We start from the raw sequence: 11,940 nt of genomic DNA, 5'->3' as shown, positions 1-11,940 counted from the left end.
GGGGCCGGGGGGGACACGGGGACAGCAGGGGACGCCCCGGGATAGGGAGCAAGGGGGGAGGGGGCAGAGCATGTGCGGGAGCCCCAGGGCCCATCGCTGCTCCGCACGGCAGAGACCCCCCGCGGGGGGGGGGAGGCACGAGCATCCGCTTCCCACCCGCGCCGGCAGCGGCGCGGAGCTTACCGAAGGCCAGGTTTTCCTCGAAGAGCATGGCGCCGCCAGGCACCTTCCCCGCGGCTCCGTCCCGGCCGGCTCGCGCCCGCCGCCGTGCACTTTGCACCGCCGCTCCGCTCGGCCCTTATCTCGACGCCTCGCCGAAGGCGCCCCGGAGCCGCCGGGAAGCGGCCGGCGCGGCCCAAGGGCCCCCGCTGCCCCGGCTCCCGGCGATCTCGCGCCTCAAACCGGGTGCAAAATCGCTAGGAAGCAGGCAGGCTGCGTTTCATCGTGCACCTCCACCGCCGAGAGCTTCGAGGCAACCGGCCGCGCTTTAAAGGGGATTTTTATTCCCCTGGGAAGCGTTGCGGGCAGGCGGAGAGAGGAGACGCCCCGGAAAAGCTGCCTGGCCCCCCAAAGCCGCCGTCGCCTTTCTCACGGGGCGGGCGGGAAGGCTGTTAAATCCCTGCACGGCTGCCGCCTGTCCGCTCTCAGCCCCTTGCTCGGCACGCGGCAGGGAGCAGCCTGCTTTCCGGCTCCGCGCTGACCCCGGACAGGTCTTTCTGCACCGGCAAAAACCCCGTGGCGCCGTTCCTGCGGCAGCGCTCGCCGTCCCACGCTCGGACAAACGCCACCCCGTGCTCCGGTCCGGCACCGCGCAGAGCCTGGATGAGGTTTGGGAGCGGCCAGATCCCATCCTGGGAGCCGCCGGCAGGTGCGCGGGCTCCGACCAGCCCTCGATCCGGCTGCTCCGGCGAGCCGCAGGGCTCGGCCGTGCCTGGAAAAGGGGGAGATTCATCTCCTGCGCCCGACGCGGGCCGTCAGCTCCGCGTTGGCGGCCGCCTTGGCTTGCGGCTCCTTCCCTCTGGCCGGCTCCGGCAGGACTTTCAGCCCCTGGGTGGGGACGTCCAGCGGACAAGGCCACCTTCGTCACCCCGCCGCTCCTCGCTCCCGCGGCAGGTCCCTTGGCATCTGGTTCCTGCCCCGTCGCGCTGCCTCCGTCCCCGGCTCGGGGACAGCCTGCTCCGGCGCGGTGCAAAGCATCTCCCGGCCCAGCCCCGGCCGGGATCTCGCTGGAGACCGGGCAATGACCGGGAAGGCCGGCAGCAGCTTGCCGAGGGGCATGGTCGGGAGCGCCTGCCGGGGAACGTGCTGGGAATAACCCCATCGCCCCCCACCCTGCCCGGCTGGCCCTGGCCTCGACGCACGGATCGAGCCGGGCCCCGTGCTCGGCGGGCGCTGCCCAACCTTGCCGCCCCGCTCTGCCCGCCGGGACGGGGCTCCGGGACCCCCCAGCCGCAGGAGCACATCCCCCCGCTGCCCCGAGCCCTGCCCGGACCCTCGCTGACCGCGGGAGCCAGCCAGTGCCTGGCAGCCTCCCGCAGGATCGGGCGCCCAGCGGCTTTTGGGGTAGCTGGAAAGAGGGAAACGAAAAGCGTCCAACCTCCTGCACCCATCTCCCAGGTGAATCCGGCAGGAGAGGGCATGCTTCCCCAGCTGGAGGTCAGCCGGAGGCATTTTAACTAGCAGGCAAGAGGGCAATGGGAAAGCAAAGCATCCCACCACCCCCCCCGGCAACCCGTTTTCCCCCCGGGAAAGTACCGCTGCAGGATGCGACCTCCCCATTCCCGGCAGGACCCTTGTCCCTCAGGCGTTCTCCCTGCGAATGCACCGACGGACGCCGGTGCTCCCACGGCCAAGAGGGGCCCGGAGCTGCCCCGCTCGGTGCCCAGCGCTGGCTCTTATCCTGCCCCCAGCCCCACCTCCCGCTCCTCCGGCCGCTCGGGGGGGCAGCGGTACATGGGGGGGGGGGATGTTATTAATACATTTTGCCTAATAGCAGGTGAAATCATCCCAGGATGGGGGGGGGGGGCGTTTGCCCCCTCGCAGCATCAGTAGCTGAATTTGGAGGGTATTCCAGGAACTCGGTGCGGCTCGGACGTAGTTATTTCACGTCTGACTTCTTTAGAGAGGACTTTTTCCGTCCGATCGAGCCTTCCTGCTCCTGTCGGCCTTGCTTAATCATTCAAGGAAGGGAGAAGACACGCATGCAAATCGCCGCCGGCCAGCATCCGTGACGCTTCCAGAGGCGCGAGCGGCTGCCGTCGCCCTGGCGAGCCGGACGGGCGCTGCTAACGCTTCCCGGTGCCAGGTTGGTGTCCGGCTGCACCCAGTCCAACAGGGACACCGCTGCTTTGCAGCCTGGTTGCACCCAGTCCAACAGGGACACCACTGCTTTGCAGCCCAGTTGCTCCCAGTCCAACCAGTCCCATCTGGCCCAGCCCCCCCCACCCATTACCCAGCGCAGGGAGCACCCTGGAGGTTTTGCTATGGGGGGGACCCTACCTGGAAGGGCTTTCGCCCCATAGCATCCCTCTGTTCCCCCTTTGCAGCCTGCGGGGGCAGCTGGAGAGCCCCCTGCCAGCCCCCGGGGGCGCTCAGGCCAGGCAGGCACCTTCATGAGACGAGTTGGCAGGTCCTCAGCCCGGCCGGGTCACCCAGCACCCCCCGCCAAAGAGCCAGCGTGGCCGGGCCGGGCCAGCCCCGAGGCTCCGGCCGGCGGCCCCTCTCTCCCCCGCGGCCGCAGGCTGACCCGCTCCCTCCCCGGCGGCCGCCGCGAGAGCGGACGTAAGGCCGGCTCTGTTCCTCCTCCCGCGGACCGGACGGAGGGGGGCTCGCCCCCCCCCCCCCCGGGGGGCTGCCAGAGCAGCCAAAATTAGCCCGAGGCGCTGATTCACCCAGCGCATCCCGCAGCGCCACGCGCCGCCGCGTCACGCTGCAGCCTCCGGCCCGGCCGCGGCGGCGCGGAGGAGCGGGAGCACGGCTCGGCGGCTCTCGCTGGCCCAAAATCCTGGGGCATCGGCTGCGGCGCACCAAGCGGCACGGCACGTCTGGGTGAGCACGGCTTTAATAGCGCGGCCCCTCCCGCGCCCCCCTCCCGCGCTCGGACACATATACAGTCGCTGTATACAGATATACACACAGAGCAGCAGCACGTACAGACGCCCTATACCCCCCCCGGCGGGGGGGCGTTTCTGGCGGCACGCGGTCCTCCATCCCTCCCCAGCCACCCCAGCCCGGCCCCGCAAACGCTCGCCGGGGAAGGGCAGAGGCCGCGAAGCCCCGGGAGCGAACGTCGCTTTCGCAAAGCGTTCGAGAGCGAGCGCCCGGCGGCAGGAACCGCCTCTAACGTAGCACCAGCTCCAGGGTTTCCCTTGACGGGCCCGGCGGTGCAGCCGAGCGCCCCCGGATTAAAGGCAGATGGGAGTTTGGCAGGCGTGCGAGGTGGAGGGCAGCGCGTGGAGAAAGCCTCCAGCCTTCCCGCAGGTCTTTGCCAAACCATCGCACCCCCAACAGGCGAACCGGGTCCCGGCTGAGATTAAGGTGAAATTTGTTCAAATGCAGCAGGTTGCAGAGAGCGGGCTTTCAGGGGTTTCGGGGAGGCGCCGCTTTGCCCGGGCCGTGGGCACCCCACCAGGCAGCCCAGGTGCGAACAAGCTTGGACCATGCATGGGCACTGCAAAGCGGCTTTGCGGCGGGACTCTGGACTCCCCAGGAGGTTCCCGGGGGACCGAGGGGGTCGGGAAGGGAAAGGAGAGCAGCCTGCAACCTCCGCTGGACACCGAGGGCTTCAATCCACCCGAGGGGAAGGGACGAGCGCGTTATACGCGGGAGGGGGGTGCTGCGGGAACCGAGCAGCCGTAGCCCCGGGGAGCCCAGCCACACCAATTCCCAGCCCTGCTCCCGCAGCCGCTGGCCCAGGGCCCTGGAGAGGGAGCCGGGGGCCGGGAGCCGTCTCACCAGTAGCAAATAAGTTAAAAACCAAAGAGGCAACAACCGGAGAAAACTCCAGGTCGGAAAGGAGGTTAAAAGGCTGCGGGGAATTCGGTTTCCCATTTGATAGAAATTTCACCTTAATGGAAAATAAAACCGATCTGAAAGGAAAAAACCCGCGAGCAACAAAAAGACACATTAGAAATAGCACCAGGTTCCCGCTGGGGGCCGAGGGTGCGGGGTCCCTGCCGGGGCCGTGGGGAGCCCAGCGCGGCTCTCCCGGGGGAGCCGAGCCACCGCTCGGAGAGCAGCCGGGCCGTTCCCCGCGGGCAGCGCTGCCGGCCGAGGCGGAGCCCCTCACGCCTCCGTCCCCTCTGCCGGGCCCCGCCGGCTAGGCGGCGAGCGCCCGCGGGGAGAAGCGAGGCGGCGTCAGGGCCCGGCCGCGGCGGAGGGCTGCGGTGCCGCCGGGATGGCCGCGGCGCCGAGCCCCCCGCCCGGGGCCCCCGCCCGGCGCCCGCACTGGAGCTCGCAGTCCTCCCGGCTCTCGAAGCGGTTGAGGCTGCCGCGGCAGCCGCCGTAGACGAAGGGCCGGCACTCGGCGGCTCTTTGGTTGTAGTACCACCGCAGCGTGTACCAGCGGCACTCGCCCTCGTCCAGGGGCAGGCTGCAGGGGTCGGCTGCGGGGGCAAAAAGCCACGGTGAGGGGCTGGGCGCCGGGCAGGCGGGAGGTCTCCTGCCCGTCCCGGCACCGCTAGAGCCGGGGCGCACCGGCGGCGGCCTCTCCTCCCCCCGTGGCGGCCCTCGGCCCTGGGTCCCGCGCTGGGGAGGCGGCAGGGGAGGCAGGGGGGCATTTCTCAGCTCTTCCCCCACTGCAGGGCCCGGCGCTGCCCCGGGTGCCCGGCACGCGGGTCTGCCGCTCACCTTTCCCGGCGGCCTCTCTCCTCTGCCGTCCGTGCTCGGGGGCTGCAGACAGGGAGCGAAGGGCTTGTTTAGGAGCCTGCGGCTCGGCAGAGGAGAAACCCCGACGGGAACGGCAGGGAAGGAAGGGCTCCCGGCGGGAGCACAGGCAGGAGGCATGGAGGGATGGGCCGGCTCCGTGCTGGCCTGCCCGGAGCACCGGGAACGAGGGCAGAAGATGCTGCTCTGGGCAAAGCCTAGGTGCCGGGAGGGCTGGGACCGGAGGTGGCAGGGGGACGGGGTGGCAGCAGCATCCCTCCACGGGGACCCTCCACAGGCTGCCGGGGGCTTCCCTCCGCTCCTGGGATTCACGATCCTCTGCGGCTCCCATCCAGGGAGCCCCAACAAACCTGCCTCGGGCAGCAGGCTCCCGCCGTCCAAGGAAACCAGCCCTGCCGAGGCGCCTGGCTCCGCGGAGGCAAGGAGCCGGCAGTTGCCGCTCCACCTTCCTCAGCCCCCGGAAACTCACCGTCGCCCATCAGGGGCTGCTCCGTGCCGTCCGCCTCCAGGGACTCGTCGTAGTCCTCCTCTGCATAGACACTCTCGTACTCGAGGTCGTCGGTGGCGGCTATGACTCGCGTGTCCTGCCCTGGGAGACAACGAAGCCGGGCATCCCTTGGTACCCGCACGCGAAGGGCCGGGACACGGCAGGACGCACAGGCAGAGCAGGGGAAAGGGGCAGCTACGAGACGAAAAGCACAGGGACAACACTCACCCTCCTCTTCCTCAGCGTGCGACAACTTAAGCACAGGGACTGCGTGGGCACTGAGCTGCGGGAACGGTTGGGTGGATGGATAGTTGGGGAAGAAACCTGGGAAGCGGGGAAGGAGACGGCACAGACATCAAAGAGGACGCGAGGGGAGCCCGGGATGCTTCCCTCCTGCCGCCGGGAGGGAAAACACCCCATTGCAGCCGGCATCGAACGCCCGCAGCCGGAGGAGAGGAGCCTGCAGGAAACACGGCCCTGGGGATGGGGGTCCGGTGGTCCCCCCGGATACGCCGCAGGGCGGTGGGAACGGGCACGGCCTCCACGCATGCACAAAGCCACCGCGTGGGCAGCGGGGAGCTGCTGCCCGACTCGGCAGCGCGTGCCAGGAGCCCGGGCCGGCCTGCCCGAGCGGGACGTGCGCCCACGGGGGCCGGATCCTGCCGGCGCTGGGGCCGGCGTGGCGCTCCGGGCTTTCCATCACCTGTTTGGCCGTGCTCCCTTTCTTGGTGGACACATCTTCCTCTTCCCTTGGCCGAGTTAAAGCTGTCCCCGGCACGAGTCCCCCAGCCTCCTTGGAGACAAAGCAGCCATCTCGTGTCCGCCGCAGCCCCGGCTGCTCCCTCGCTCCCGCCGGGGCTCCCGCCCAGCTCGCTGCGCCCCCGTCCCGGCCCGCGGCGAGCTCGTCCTCCTCGGCTGCTGCACCCCAGCACCGCGGCAGCCTCGGCCCCGTGCTCCCTCCTCGGCTCGGCAGCCCCAGGCAGCGCCCGGCCGCCTTCGGTGCCATCCCGGGCACCGTGCCGAGCCGGCCACGCTCTCCGTCCCGTTGCGCCTGCCTCCGGGGATGCCTGCAGCCTCGCCGCCTCCCTCCAAGAAACTGGCCGTGCCAGCGCCTCCTGCCCTGAGCTCTGCTGCGCTCCGACCCTCCTCCTCCTCCTCCTCCTCCTCCTCACACACTCCTCCAGGAACTGCCACAGCCCTGCTGCAGAGCTCCGGCCAGCCCTCACAGTACGGATGCCAGCCCGGTGCTCCCGGCACCGGCCGGAGGGATGAGGGCTCCTGGAGGACCCTGGTGACCTCCAGGCCCTGGGAAACCTGCGGTGTACGTGGGAACACGGACTCGCTCGGCACAGATGAGCTCGGTGCATATGTGGGAGCGCAGACCCGCTCGGCACGGATGAGCTCGGTGCCGCACACAGGGCTGTAGGGAAAGGGGAAGGAATGGATGCCGGAACCTGAGTGCTCACGTGAATCCGGGCGTGGGAACCGGCCTCCGCAGGCTGCAGGGAGAGACGAGAGGGAAGGGTAAGTGGCCGCAGTGCCGGTGTCCAGGTGCGCCCCGGCCCTGGCCGGGCTCCGGTGTGGGAAGGGGCTGGAGGGGCCAGAGGAGCGCGGCTCACTCACCGCAGTGCTGGCTCATCTCCTGCCTGACGAAGGCCCGGATCTCTTCCTCCTGCGGGCAGATGGAGGGTCGAAGGGCAGAGGGAGCAGACACAAGTTGCAATGAGGGAAACCAGTATTAGCTATACGGAAAACTCTTTTCCCTGTGCGGCCAGTCAAACACAGGAGCAGAGCCCGGAGCCGAGGGGAGCTTCATCCCTGGTGGCGGTCTGAGCTCCGAGCGTGGCCCTGAGCAGCCTGCTGCGGTTGGCCGAGCCCGGGCAGGGTCAGATCCAGCGCCCCTTCCCACCTGGGCGACCCGGTTGCCGGCAGCCCGCTGGGAGGCCGTGCCGCGTGCCGGCCCCCCTCGCACCTCCCCGTGCTGCACGCCTCCTTACCGTCATGCCCAGCTCGCCCTTCTCCCCGCGGAGACCCTGCGGGCCCGGGCTGCCCTACGGACAAGCAGAGGCAGGAGTGGGAGACCTGTCCCAGGGCTCCGGCGCGCTCGGCGCGGGGCTGGGCGCCCGCTCACAAACCTGCTCTCCTCTCTCGCCGGGGATGCCGGGCACGCCACGGGCCCCCGTCACCGACTCTCCGGCCGGGCCTCTCTCCCCCTGCGGGGACACGCGCGCGGGCGTCAGGCTGGCGGCTCCCCGCGCCCCAGCGAGCCCCCCTGCGCTCTCCGGCGCCGCTTCCCCCGGGCGCTCACCTTCTGGCCCTGCATGCCCTCGGGACCGCGTGGGCCAACGCTGCCCGGCGGGCCGGGGGGGCCGGGCACCCCGTCGCTGCCCCGCGCGCCGGGCGCACCGATAATGCCTGGAGCGCCCTGCGGGAGAGCGGAGGGTCAGGCCGGTGACCCCGATATCCCAGGACCCGCCGGGCCCCAGAGCAGCGCCCGGGGCTGGGGCAGCACCGGACGGCTCTTCGGAAGGCATCCGACTGTGCTGCGCTTCGGAAACAGCACCGCTGGGAGGGGGGTCCTGCGTCTTCACGGCTCGCTCACCCGCTCTCCTTTCTCCCCCTGGTCTCCCTTGGCTCCCTGCTGCCCGTCGAATCCCCGGTCGCCCTGGGGAAGGAAGGAAGGAAGGAAGGAAGGAAGGTTGGGGAAGGGCGGACGTGGCTCCCAGAGCAGTCACGGCGGCGGGACCGTCCCTGGGGTTTACAGTGCTGGATGGCTGCGGACTGTCCCACAGTCCCAGCACGGCTTTTCCCCGCAGAGCCACGACGGGAGACGGAGCCAAGCGTGGCCGCGGGGCCGGCGGGAGCCACCCGGACCTACCTTGGGCCCCATCAGTCCCTCCTTCCCGGGGACTCCCGGTGCTCCCGACAGGCCCAGCTCTCCCTAGGGGCGAAGCAGACGTCGGTGAGCCGTGGGCCGCGTGTCCCTGTCCCCCCGCCCCGGTGCCAGCGCTGTGCTTACCGGCTCGCCCTTCCTGCCCGGCAGCCCGGAGCGTCCCGGGATCCCCGTCTCTCCCTACAGCGGGCAGGAGAGACGCAGGGTGGTCAGCGAGAGGCGGCCGCGGGGCTCAGGTTTGGCCTCAGCCATCTCCCCGCTCCCCCGGCTGGCGGACGCTCGACGGACGGGGCGCAAACGGCCGCGGGACGCAGGTCCCCCGCTGCGGGGGCGCCCCGCGGGCACCCACTCACCTTGTCGCCCTTGCCCCCGTCGAGGCCACAGGCGCCTTTCATGCCCCGATCGCCCTGCAGGGGAGAGAGGAGTCACCCGAGTCCAGCCGCGCCGCGCCGCGCGGGTCCCTGCCCGGCTCAGCGCGCGGGGGGGGCCACGCACCTTGAGGCCGCGCATGCCCAGCGGTCCCATGTCGCCCTTCTCTCCCCGGGCTCCGGGGATCCCGTCCCGTCCTGCCTGGCCCTGCGGGAGAAGCAAACGCAGCGTGATGCAGCGTGACGCAGCGTGACGCAGCGTGACGCAGGGCTCCCGCTCTGCGGCGGGGCGGCACGGGGGCCGAGGCGCGGGTCCTCACCGGCTCGCCGGGCTCTCCCGACGCGCCGACTTCTCCCTGGCGAAGGTGAAGGTGAAGGCAAAAGCACGGGTCAGGATCGGAGGTGCCGGAGGGCCCCATGCCCCCCGCACACCCTGGCGGCAGCGGCGGCAGCTGCCCAGGTCCTCACCTTCTGCCCGCTGGGGCCGCGCGCCCCGGGGAAGCCCGTGGAGCCCTTCTCGCCTGGCTCGCCCTGTGCCCCCTGCGAGCAGAAACCGCGATGGCCGCGGGGATGTCTGCGGCCGCAGCAGCGCCCGAGACCGGCCCCGGCAGCTCCCCGTGCCGGGGTGCCGAGCACCGTGCCGGGCGCCGTACGCTGTGCCTGGGGCCCGCAGGCGCCGGCACGGGGGGGCACGGGGACGCCAGCACGCTCCGGTCCCCCGGCATCGCAGCCGTCGCCCCCTCTGCAGCCCGCTGGTCCCAGGCAAGCGGGCCCAGCCCTGCACAAGCCCCGGCCCCCCCGGCCCTCCCTGCAGCCCCCTACCTTCTCTCCGGGGATGCCCTGCTCCCCCTTGTTCCCCTTGTCCCCTTCCGTGCCCTTCAGGCCACGCTCGCCCTGCGGGGGGGAAGCAGAGGGAGGGCGTCAGGGGATGGGGAGAGGGTCAGGGGATGGGGAGAGGGTCAGGGGATGGGGATGGGGAAGGGATCTCTCCTGCGATGCGCTGGGAGAGAGGGGTGCAGGCTCAGCCCCGCGAGGCCAGGAGCTGCCTGGGCGGGCGGGCGGGGGGGGTGCACAGAGGAGCCCTGCCCGTGGGGACGGGAGCGGTGACAGAGGGGGACGGGGAGGACTGGGAGGGGGAGAGGCTCTTACCGGCTCCCCCTTGCTGCCCCGCGCTCCAGCGGGCCCCTCCACCACGACGGTATCGCCCTGCACGGGACAGCAGAGGGGTTGGGGGTGAGGGGGGGGGCAGCGCCACTGCCCTCCCTCCCGCCCCCCCGGCCCCGGGGGGCAGGCGCACGGGGACCCACCTTGTCTCCTTTGGGCCCCGCAGCCCCAGCGTCTCCCTGCAAGAAAGGGCGCACGGTGAGGCCCTGCGCGGGGCGGCGGGGACGCGCGCGGGGAGGGGGGGACCCCAGGCCGCAGGGCCACGCCGCCCCCGTCCCCAAGGAGCGGGTGCCGTACCTTGTCCCCGCGCTCCCCGCGGTTCCCGGGCAAGCCCTGCGGGAGAGAGGAGAGCGATGGTGAGGCAGGCAGGGAGCGGGCGGGAGGCGCAGCCAGGGCACGGGATGGGAATTGAAATGGGAATTTACCGCCGGCCCGCGGTCGCCTTCCAGCCCCGGGCGCCCGTCTTCGCCCTGCGAGAGGGAAAAGAGGAGTGAAGCCGCAGGCTGGGAACGGGAGCACCCCAGCGGCACCTCGGCACAGACCCGGCCCCGGTGCCCGGGGACAGCCGCTGACTCCGGCCGCGGCGCTTTGCCCCTGCCGCTGGCATCACGGGGGCCCGCGGCTGCGCTCCGTACCCGTGGGCCCGGGTCTCCTCGCTCGCCTCTGGCTCCGGGCAGCCCGGCCCCCGGGTCCCCCTGCGCGGGGGGGAAGCGAGAGCTCGTTAGCGTCCTTGCTGCGACCCGCCGCAGGCGAGGGGCTCGCGCGGCTCCGGCCACGCCGCGGCCCCCCTCCACGCCGGGCTGGGGGGCTGCCCCGGTCCTACCTTGTCACCCTTCAGGCCGGAGATCCCCTGCGCCCCCTGAAATGAAGGAGACGGGTGAGCCGAGCGCCTCCGGAGGCGCTGGGACCAGCCGGGGAGCTCCCCCGGCTGGGGGCTGCCCCTGCTCCCCCCGGGGACGACGAGGTCCCGGCTGCACCGGTCCCACCGCGGGAATGCGGTGCCGGATACCCCGAAGCCTCCCTCCAAGCTCGCACGGATATTCCTGCCCGGCTCCGGAGCCCGGAGCAGGCACGAGCCCCTGCCACTGTCACCCAGCTTCGGGGAGCCGGCAGCACGGGGGCCCCACACTCACAGCTGTCCCCGGGGGCCCTGGTGGTCCTGCCGGTCCGGATGTGCCGTCCCTCCCAGGAAAGCCGATCAGACCCTTGGAGAGAAACGCCGGTGAGTGGCACAGAGGGCACTGCCCCATGCTCCGGGGGGGCCCGGCGCGCCCCCAGCCGAGAGCCGTATCCTTACCCTCTCTCCGGGGGCACCCGGCGGGCCTGGCTGCCCGTTGTCTCCTCTCAGGCCCGGCTGCCCCGGGGTCCCGGCGACCCCTGCCAAGCCCGGGGGTCCCGGAGGGCCTGGCAAGCCGGTGTCACCCTGGAGCAGAGAGGGGAACGATGGGGAAACAGCCCCCAGGGAGAGTCCGGGAGCGCGTCCCTCTCGCGGCCAGCTGAGCCGGACACGAGCTTGCTGTCCAGGGACATGGCGAGAGCCGCGGCGACACGGGGGCAGAAGTCACCTTCAGGCCGGGAGGTCCGTCCTGTCCCGGGGGTCCCCGCACGCCGACACCAGGAGAGCCCTGCGCGGGTGGGCAGAGAGCACATGGACATCACACGCGCGGTGGGCACAGGAGAGGCGTCCAGGGGGTCTCGGGGACACCCTGCCCCCCCAGGACGAGGGGGAACTTACCTTTTCCCCCTTGGCTCCGGACGATCCTTTGGCTCCCTGTGGAGACACCAAGCCATCAGGGAGGTGTGAACGGGGTGCGTGGGGCAGGGGTGCCCACGCCGGGCATGCGCGCTCCGAGCGGCTCCCCAGCGGAGGCACGGGGCTCCCGTCAGGCAGCGATGACGCCGCCTTGGAGCCGGAGCAGGTCCGACCCTCCCAGACGGCATCGACCCACCCCAGCATCACGTTGGCTTCCTACTCACGTCTTCCCCGGGATCTCCAGGCTCTCCAAGTCTTCCCGGCTCCCCCTGGCAGGGGGAAATGAGGAACAGGCACAGGCGGGTGACTCGCGGAGGGGAGCGGACGCGGCCGGGCCGCGCGGAGCCCGGCACCCCCGTGGCCACTTCCCCCCCCCGGCCGCCCGCCACCC

The 11,940-nt window shown here is 71.6% G+C and overlaps 1 protein-coding gene across 1 annotated transcript in view; it reads right to left on the bottom strand.

The window, feature by feature from the left end:
• Nucleotides 1-4,356: 4,356 nt before the first annotated feature.
• Nucleotides 4,357-11,940, bottom strand: part of LOC112970752 (collagen alpha-1(VII) chain-like) — a 9,196-nt gene continuing 1,612 nt past the window's right edge. Inside the window, exons 4-31 of the mRNA XM_026075484.1 lie at nucleotides 11,774-11,818; nucleotides 11,532-11,567; nucleotides 11,362-11,421; nucleotides 11,094-11,219; nucleotides 10,930-11,001; nucleotides 10,620-10,655; nucleotides 10,432-10,491; nucleotides 10,222-10,266; nucleotides 10,094-10,129; nucleotides 9,940-9,975; nucleotides 9,782-9,838; nucleotides 9,455-9,526; nucleotides 9,101-9,172; nucleotides 8,953-8,988; nucleotides 8,760-8,840; nucleotides 8,618-8,671; nucleotides 8,391-8,444; nucleotides 8,250-8,312; nucleotides 7,974-8,036; nucleotides 7,680-7,796; nucleotides 7,507-7,584; nucleotides 7,369-7,422; nucleotides 6,995-7,043; nucleotides 6,826-6,870; nucleotides 5,600-5,695; nucleotides 5,354-5,473; nucleotides 4,849-4,890; nucleotides 4,357-4,604 (exon numbers count right to left, since the gene is read on the bottom strand). Of these exons, the coding sequence (XP_025931269.1) occupies nucleotides 4,357-4,604; nucleotides 4,849-4,890; nucleotides 5,354-5,473; nucleotides 5,600-5,695; nucleotides 6,826-6,870; nucleotides 6,995-7,043; nucleotides 7,369-7,422; nucleotides 7,507-7,584; nucleotides 7,680-7,796; nucleotides 7,974-8,036; nucleotides 8,250-8,312; nucleotides 8,391-8,444; nucleotides 8,618-8,671; nucleotides 8,760-8,840; nucleotides 8,953-8,988; nucleotides 9,101-9,172; nucleotides 9,455-9,526; nucleotides 9,782-9,838; nucleotides 9,940-9,975; nucleotides 10,094-10,129; nucleotides 10,222-10,266; nucleotides 10,432-10,491; nucleotides 10,620-10,655; nucleotides 10,930-11,001; nucleotides 11,094-11,219; nucleotides 11,362-11,421; nucleotides 11,532-11,567; nucleotides 11,774-11,818 (1,953 nt within the window). The remainder of the gene's footprint in view (nucleotides 4,605-4,848; nucleotides 4,891-5,353; nucleotides 5,474-5,599; nucleotides 5,696-6,825; nucleotides 6,871-6,994; nucleotides 7,044-7,368; nucleotides 7,423-7,506; nucleotides 7,585-7,679; nucleotides 7,797-7,973; nucleotides 8,037-8,249; nucleotides 8,313-8,390; nucleotides 8,445-8,617; nucleotides 8,672-8,759; nucleotides 8,841-8,952; nucleotides 8,989-9,100; nucleotides 9,173-9,454; nucleotides 9,527-9,781; nucleotides 9,839-9,939; nucleotides 9,976-10,093; nucleotides 10,130-10,221; nucleotides 10,267-10,431; nucleotides 10,492-10,619; nucleotides 10,656-10,929; nucleotides 11,002-11,093; nucleotides 11,220-11,361; nucleotides 11,422-11,531; nucleotides 11,568-11,773; nucleotides 11,819-11,940) is intronic.

Source organism: Apteryx rowi, unplaced genomic scaffold, assembly GCF_003343035.1.
Source record: "Apteryx rowi isolate R43461 unplaced genomic scaffold, aptRow1 scaffold_405, whole genome shotgun sequence".
Lineage (NCBI taxonomy): Eukaryota > Metazoa > Chordata > Aves > Apterygiformes > Apterygidae > Apteryx > Apteryx rowi.
Note: the sequence above shows the minus strand (reverse complement) of the source record. Positions and strands in the feature narration are given on the sequence as shown.